The following is an 8,905-nucleotide window of genomic DNA, read 5'->3' as shown; positions in this document are numbered from 1 at the left end:
CTTCAGAAAAATAGTTAAATAAAACAATAAAAATAGAAAAAAAAGTTTAATCAGAAAAAAAACACAATATAAAAACATCACACTTTCATCCAGATCACACTCATTCTGGAAAATATAAAAAGCTTGGGAAAGGACCGGCACCGTCACACCGAAAAGTGCCTGCGTATCTGTAGATCTTTTGTTTGTTTAACTGGCCAATAGGGCATGTGCATTCGGCACTGCCTTTTGTGATTCTTCTATCCACTGATTCCTCTCGATGTCCTCTTGAAATGCCTTTAGATTTATCTTCAGTATTTTCATTACCTAATTCATCCCTTATTTTTAATCCTGCTGGGAAGTTTCTCCTTTTATTTGCTGCAGTCTTAGCACGAGGCTTTTTAGGTTCTTGATCGTGTGTGTATCTCTTGGACTGGCCACCAGGGCTTTGTCTCCTTGTGAGGGTTTTCTTGGAAGCATCTGTGAAACAAGGCGAAGGCCAAGACCCGCAAATGGGGTTTTCAGGGTCGCAGGGTTGTCGCAAATGCGGTGGATCCCGACTGCAAGGCGGTTTTCGGAAATGAATCGACTCTGGAAGAAATTCAGGCTGAGTTGGGCTTGTAGTTCTGTGAGCAGGTATTCTGTTTTTAGCAGGCTGTGGTCGTGCTGTTGTGTATTCTTTAGGTTTTGGGCAAATACATGTGGGGGTCTGCGATGAGCTGGTAGTTTGAGTTTGTTGGTTCTGAGCAGGATCATTTTCATCATCAGGCAAAGCTGGGTCATTGTTATCGTTTATAGTGTATTTGCTTTTATCTACTACGAAGTCTTCGTAGATAACGTCTGTGGAATCCGTTGAAAGTCTACCATAGTTATTGGTTTGTAATCTTTGTTTTATTTTTTCTAATAGTGCTTTGTCTTTTTCAGCTAAAGTTGATTTGTATTGGTCTTCGGTACGTTGTTTAATTGGCTTTCTAGCTAGTTCTGTATCTTTGATTCTTTTAGTTATTTGTTCAGCAATGTCATTAGCATCATCTTTATTTTTAAGTGGAAGCTTTTGTAGCCATTTACATATTTCGGCTTTAATTAAATTGTAGTAACTTGACGGATGAGGGCTTGCATTCTCTGCTTCAATCGCATGCAAACGATTAACTAAAACATACAACATTTTATTCAATTTGACAAGGTCAGTCATATCGAGGTTATGATCAAAAGGTAAGTTCTTGACTAAGTCACCAATAGTATTTTTCATTTTTATTTGTTTAACTTCAGATTTGAGAGCAGTTTCAATTGGTAACGGGACTTTTTCTAAAGTTTTTACTATTTCATTTGAAAATTCATCAATGTTATATGTTAATTCTGAACTCGCTTTAGCATAAACCGTTTTAGCATTCCTATCACTTTTAATAAAATTGTAAACTTCTTTGTTTCGATCTTCTATACGATTATATTCATAAGTCGATTGGATAAAAATATCGACCAAGTCATTTATAAATATTTCAAATACAGCTTGTTGCTGGATTGTAAAATTTTCATAACTCGGTAACATTCCTGTTATTTTAGTACGTAAGTCGATTTTGTATTTTTTTCCTGCTAAACTGTCTTTGGTTTTTTCTTGGATTTCTTTTAATTTAATTATGATGTTTTCTTTGTGTTCACTTTTGGATCCTTCTAATTTTTGATTGGATGGTATTGTAGCCAAAACTTCATCTATTTCATCATCAAGAGTAATTCCATAAAGGAAATCGTCATTAAATATTTCTGGATTCATATTTAATGCAACTACCTTTTGAGATAATCGTTTTGTTAAGTATTTTTTTGTTTCATTAATGTTACTTTTTTCTTGAGAACTATTTGCTCGAAGCGGAAGCAATTCCACCCAATTTTGTATTTCTTGACACAATGGATCGATAGTTTTTTCTGATAGAGTAGTAGTAGTAGTGGTGTCCTTTTTTGTATTAATTCGTTTATCGACTTTTATTATTTTATTAATCATATTTATTAAACTCTCAACATGCTCTAAAATTGAATTTGTTTCATCTACATCTAAAGCGTCTTTGATTCGATCAATTAATATTCTCTGTAATGCAGATTTAGACTTTTTGTCGGGATCTCTTTCATTTTTCCACTCATCAAAGTCAGAAGCCAGAACAATAGGTAAATTTTCCATGATTTCTACATCAACTTCAAATTTTCTTAGCCAGTTTTGTATAGCTGCTTCAAGATTTGTAGTATATTCAGGTATCTGATAAGTTTCCGCGTATTGTTTCTTACTTACATTATGTTTTCCTATCTTTTTCCACTCTTCGTTAAGAGTTTTTTGAAGTAATTCCTTTGAATCATTCGTGTGACCGATAGATAATTTCCTTGCAAATTGTGATATTTCATCTTCTATCATTGCTTGTTTTTCCTCATCTCCTAGATCCGGTTGGAAGTCAATTTCATTGATTTTTTCAGCTAAACTTTTTATTTGCAATAGTTTACGCTGTTTTGTTGCGATATTATCATTCTTACGTTCAACTACTTGGGAAAAACGATCTATAGTTTCTTGAAGTTTTTTTGATCTGTCTTCTATGACATTGTGCTTTTCCCATTTCTTTCGTAGGTGTGATGTGTCAGTTGTAACCAATTGTAACAGACTATTTTCTATTACTCTCAAAGAGTTTTTATTACTTAGTATTTTTGAAATCGAATTTACAAATTTCTTGATTTCCTGCTGTGCCTGTACACTGTCTTGGCCGTCTATTTTAAGAGCTAATTTTTCAATTAATGGTCTAAGTTTAGTATTTATTGAATCAAATGAGTCAGATCTGCTCCTAATATTATTTATGATATTCCATATGTTATGTTCCGTTTGTGTTTCTGATTGTTTTATCTGTGAACAGGTCTTACATTTTCTTTCAGGATAACAGTTATCTTTAAAAATGGTGTCATCATTTCCTTTTGTCATAAGAGCTAACGCTCGATTTGGGCATATATTTACTACTTTAGGTATATCAATATTTTCTTGGTTATATTTAAAATCAAATTTAGATGGAGATGCGTCTTCTGGTTCATCTTTATATGGATATCCATGAGAACTTCCATTTTTCATATAATTTGGTTTCTTTGTTTCTTCTTTAACTTGCATACTCAAAGGCTTCGTCTCTAATGATTCACAAATTTTAGTTTGAGAATTGTTTAGCCCTTCGTATTCAGGACTACTTCTAGGCGCTTGTAATGAAATCTTATCTTGGTCTCTATATTTTTGATTTTGTTCAGGAACAATTGAGTGACACCTACATATTTTTTTGCTATGGTAAGGCATGTAGTCTAGAATACTGCTTCCTTTTTCTGCATCGGTCACTTTTTCTTTTAAAATATTTGAATTCACTGTGGTATCAGTGACAGTCAGAGAGGGTCTTAGAAGATTATTTCCATTTTTTCCATAAGAAGGTTTATGGTTTGAATCAGTTTGAACTCCTTCAGAATACTTCATTATGTTATGATTCTGTAATGAGTTGGAACTATTGGAATGATTTTGCTTTTCTTCTGATTTGGCACATTTGCATTTCAAGTAGGAAATAAAATCTGCAGCTAACTTATTTTGAGCCTGTGTGGTCATAGATTTATCCGATAAAACTGCAACTTTGTTTATAAACTTGGTCATTATTATTTCTTTTTCGATTTGTAAACTCTCTGTCGAACCTTTTTCATCTAATATAATCAAATCAGTAGCAACTTGTCTAATATAATCTTTTACTTCTACTTCATTGATATCATCAAATATAGTTTTAGTTTTTTTCCATATAAGTTGCATTTTATGAGCAAGTTTTTTATCATTAACATAGAACATGTTTCTATTTGTTTGCTTTCCAAATAAATTATTTATGTCGTCTAGTAACTTGTTCATATCATCATTGTAAATTTGGAAGTTATATCTCGCAGCAATATCTGTAACGAATTTCTGAATAACTTCATTTTTCACCATGCATAAGTTGTTGGACGATGTTTTATTTTTTAATGAAAATATCTTAGCAATCAAGGTCTTGATCAAATCGTGTACATCATCAGAGCCATCAATGTGGCCAAATGTTTCCAATAGTTTTGTGAATATACTTTTTTCTAATTCTGATGTTCCTCTCAGATTACCCTTATTGGCAAAACCATTGACATTATTTTCATTTTCAATATAAATTTGACGTTGTATTTTCGTTATGTTTGATTTTATAGCGTCATTTTTAATGGTGCTGTTATTTTGATTAGAGTGAATTAGTCCGGATTCATGGCATTCACATAGTAAGTATCTCATGAATTTATGTGTTAAGGTATTAAAAGTCTCGCTATCAATTTTATGATCATACTTTGCGGAAACATCTTGTAGAAAACATCTTATTAATTCTTGCTTTTCCAACAATACAGTTTTATTTGAATCCGTTGGTTTCAAAAACTGAAGATCAGCAGCCAGTTTCCAAATTAAATCTACTATGTCTTCATTGATATATCCGAATGTACTAATAAGTCTATCTAGAACGAACCGTTCCTTTATTTTGTCAGTAAATCCTCCATCTTTTTCCGAGCCAGCTCTATAATAATGTTCATGTTTTTCAAGAAAAGCATTTGAATCAGTAGGATTTCTTAAATTATTTGGTTTTAAGGCATCCACTTGTTGCGGTTCTTTGGGCTCTATACCTTCACTAATCTTGTTTTCGGAAATTACATCATTTGATATTTTACCTATTATATTATTTTCTTCTGAGACATTAGAAGTATTTTCTTGAATTTTGTATGGGTTTGCAAGATCACTTCCATTTAATTTATAAGTGTTATTTGATTTATTAGTAGACGCCACTAAACTATTTTCATCAGACTTGAAAGTATGTTCGTGCTTTTTTGTAGCAAATTCTTTCGCAATTTTTTCTCTTTGCTCGGAATTTAATTTGATGACGGCTTTGGTTGAAACCTCGGTAAGTAAATCTCGCACAACTTGAATTAAGTCCTCTGTGGTACCTTCTTTATCTGGTAACTCAGATGCGAGCTTTCTTATGGCATCTCGGACTTCATCGTTTTTAATATTGTCCAGACCAGACGTGTTGTTTAATATATCCCATATGATTATTTCATTCTCTAGAGCTTCCGATTTGGTTTGTAATTTGTTTATAAAATGTTCAGAAAGTTCTTTTTGTAACTTTCCATCAAAATTGGTGCTTGTTTCAATAAAAACATTTTTTATGAAGTCATTCACTAATTCATGTTTTTTTAATTTTGTTAAATTTGCATTGCTGATGTCTAAGGCAAGCTTTTTGACTAAATCTTTTATTTCTGTTTCTTCAATCGATGCTAATTGTGGCATACTTTTAATTATGTTCCAAAGCAATTCTGTATTTGCAACTACTCTTGCTTGGTTTGCCGCTGTTTGTATATACGTGTTCGCTACTTTAATCTTTATTTGTGAATTAATTTTTGTATCAGTAATTCTTGCAATATCCCGTAACAAACAGCCTATTCTGTCTTGAACCTCGCTGGTTATTTCACAGTCAGCTCCATCTACATGTATATCAGGCAATAGTTTACTTAGAGTAACAACTATTTCTGTGATTTTATCTTTTGATATATCTTTTAATTCAGGTGTACTGTTTATAACATCCCAAATCATTTCTTCCTTCCGCATAGATGCCGATAGTAAATGTATGTCATTTAGTATTTCTTGAGTTAATTTATTACGTAACTTATGATCAATAATATGTCCACTTTTATCTGAATAAAGGCGAATGATTTTTTGAACAATATTAATCTTTTCTAACTCAATATCTTTAGTAATTTCTTTTTCATCTAATAAATGCAAAACAGCCATTATTTCTTTTATTTCATCTTGAGGTTCCATGTGATTAATTTCCCCAAATGCATCTTTTAATTTGTCAAATACTATGTTCTCTTTCTTTATGACTAACATTTTATCATAGAATTTTGTACTGAAAGTATTAATGAAATCTTCTGTCTCTTGTGAATCAATATCACACCCAGTTGTAGTAACAATATTTTGAAGTAGCTTTTCTATTACATCTGATGCTTTTGAGTAATAATATTGACCTATATGCTTCTTTATTATATCTTTAAGTGTATTTTCAGGAATGTTTGAAAATTTCGGATTTTGTTTAAACATACTCAATGCTACTTCCGCTTCAATATATTTTTGTTTTTCAACGTTAATGTTATTATTTAATCTTACAATACCATTTTCATCTTTTACCCTGATCGATGTTTTATTCAAGCTTGCTATTGATGTATCCAGTCTCTGCTTCATAGATTCATTCATATCTTTATTTTGTTGAACAAGTTGTGAAGTAAAGTCTTTTGACAATTTATGTACTTTCTTAGAATCTAATGTGTTGGCTGATTTGGTTGCTACTTCGTGAAAAACAGTATTTGTTTCATTTTCAATACCACCAAGTTCTTCATCATCGGTACGTTTTATATTATTATCAAGCATTTGAACTGGTTTCTTTATATCTTCTTTGTGAATCTCTGTTAATTCAGGAGCCTTATCTATTTTGTCCCGAAGTAGTTTTTCTTCACGAATAATAGAAGATTTCAAATCATATTTATGTAGTAATATTTTGAAGAAATTAGAAATCTTCTTTTGAATTTCTGCCTGAATATCTTCACTATCCTCTTCAGATTTAATTTTTTGTATTTCATTCGTTACTTGTTTAACCATAGGACTTATTTCAGATCTGGGAATAGTAGCTAAATCTGGTGTATTTTCAATTATATCCCAAATTTGTTGTTCTTCTGCACTTATTTTAGAGTGTCTTATAATTTTTTTTGTGAACTTATTTTTAGTATATGAATTTAATGGTTGGTTGTATTTTTTTGATATTTTATTCAAAAAGCTTTCTATCCGGTCAGTTTGGTCTAAATTTGGGATGCCTATTGTGTATCCATGTAATTTAATTGCTAAGCTTTTAACCATATCTCGTATTTCATGGCGGGGAATATCATTGAATTCAGGAATTTTCTTGATTGATGTCCATATTAACCGTTCTTCCTCTTTGCTGTGAACACTAGCTGCCTTTGTTTTATTACAAACAGTTTGTATAAATTTGTTTTTTTCTTCATCATCAATTTTTCTTCCAATTTTCATCGAAATTACTTGTAAATAATTGCTAACTCTGTCTTGCAGTTCCGTGTTAGAACTTCCATTGCCATCGACTTTTTTGGTAATGCCGTGAATATCAATTGCAATTTCTTTAATTAAACTATCCATATTTGACTTATTTATTTTACTTGATCCTGGCAATTCTTTTATAGCCTCCCATAAAATATGTTCTTCTACGGCACCTTTCGGTCGAGCTACTCCGATATAAATAGTTTGTGTCAACAGTTCCTTTTTTTGATCATCCTTTTCCCATTGCGTATTTTCTAATAAGTTATCAACAACTGGTCTTAATATTTGTTTGAATTCAACCTCATCAGCATCGTTATTGTATAAAATGCGTATTTTTTTTGATAGTGTATTAATCATGTTTTCTATTTTCGATTTACGTACATCTGCAAATTCTGGTATATTTTCAATAGCATCCCATATTCGCAATTCATCGTCAGGTATGTCTAATTTAGGTTTATGTATTTTGATGGCATTCAGTAGATCATTTGCAATTTTCTCAGTCGTTTCTTCTGTAAGTTGTATAACAGACTTTTTTGAAAGTGAGTCTAAAAACAATGATATGGCGTTTTTAGCTTCACTTTCGGTATCAGTGTCTTCTAAATTCATTCCATTAACAGTAAAAGCTAATAGATTTACATGGTTTCTCAGATTTGTTTTTGAGACACTTGCTAACTCTGGCGTTTTTTCAATAACGTCCCATATAAGTTGTTCAACGCTTAGTGGCGTTAAGTTAGGAATTTTAAATTCTAATTCCTGTAAAATATTTTCAACGAAATAATTTTTGTCACTAGCTTTTATTTGAGTCTGAGTTTTATTACAAATCTTTTCTAAAAAACTGTTCACTCGCGCAGTTAAACTCTTTTTATCTTTTGCATCTAGACCAAGTGGGTGTAATTGGTCTGCTAGTTTTTTAACCATATCATTTATGTGAGTCTTGCTTATCTGGGCTAGCGCAGGAGTCTTTTCTATGACATCCCATATGATTCTCTCTTCAAATATATAACTGTTTAGAGAATCTTCCTCTGGATTAACCCACACTTCACTTCCTTGTACTCTTAATTTATCCATAGTGTCAGCTAGTTTAGTCTCTTTATACTCAAGAGCAATATTATTTAACTCGTTGGCTACTTTACTAGTAATTTTCTCTAAAGCTTTTTCTTCATCAATATCTTCTTTAGATAGATCTAATGGTAATTCGTTTAGTATGCCATGAAGATTTGATTGTAATTTATCTTTAAATTTTTCATCATTGCAATCTTCTTCTATTAGGACTTTAATTTGATGCACAGGATTTTCTATCTCTTTTTTCTTCTTGATATATCTGCCTTGTGTATCCGTATCTTTGAATGGAACATCATTGAATACTGATTCAATTTTACCAACAAGACCTGCGTTTAAATTGACTAATTTTTCAACTAGTGCCGTAGTTAAATTATTCATGAGGTTATCTCTGTCTTGTGCACCGTTTGGGCGCCACATAGGCATATTTTTGACTACTTCTTTGATTTCACTTCTGGCAAGCTCCAAAAATTGGTAGTCTTTGGGTAACTTTTTGAGGGTTTCTTTTAGTTTGTGAATAAGAAGTCTCCTTTTGATTTTGCCCTCGGGCGATTCGTTCATATAAACAGGTACGTCATCTGCCCACTCACTGACTCTGTCTTCAATGATTGTATTGAAGTTCTTGTTAGTTTTTTTTGCCGGGAAACAGTCACACGGTAGCTTCTTCTGACATTTGCAACAGATGTTCATTGCTATTTTGTAGAGCAAGTTTTTCTGCCAGAAACA

The 8,905-nt window shown here is 31.9% G+C and overlaps 1 protein-coding gene across 1 annotated transcript in view; it reads right to left on the bottom strand.

The window, feature by feature from the left end:
* Window positions 1–31: 31 nt before the first annotated feature.
* LOC105395436 overlaps window positions 32–8,905 on the bottom strand; it is a 45,591-nt gene continuing 36,717 nt past the window's right edge. Inside the window, exon 11 of the mRNA XM_048633507.1 lies at window positions 32–8,893. Within this exon, the coding sequence (XP_048489464.1) occupies window positions 101–8,893 (8,793 nt within the window). The 3' untranslated portion in view covers window positions 32–100. The remainder of the gene's footprint in view (window positions 8,894–8,905) is intronic.

This window comes from Plutella xylostella, chromosome 2 (assembly GCF_932276165.1).
Source record: "Plutella xylostella chromosome 2, ilPluXylo3.1, whole genome shotgun sequence".
Classification (NCBI taxonomy): Eukaryota; Metazoa; Arthropoda; class Insecta; order Lepidoptera; family Plutellidae; genus Plutella; species Plutella xylostella.
Note: the sequence above shows the minus strand (reverse complement) of the source record. Positions and strands in the feature narration are given on the sequence as shown.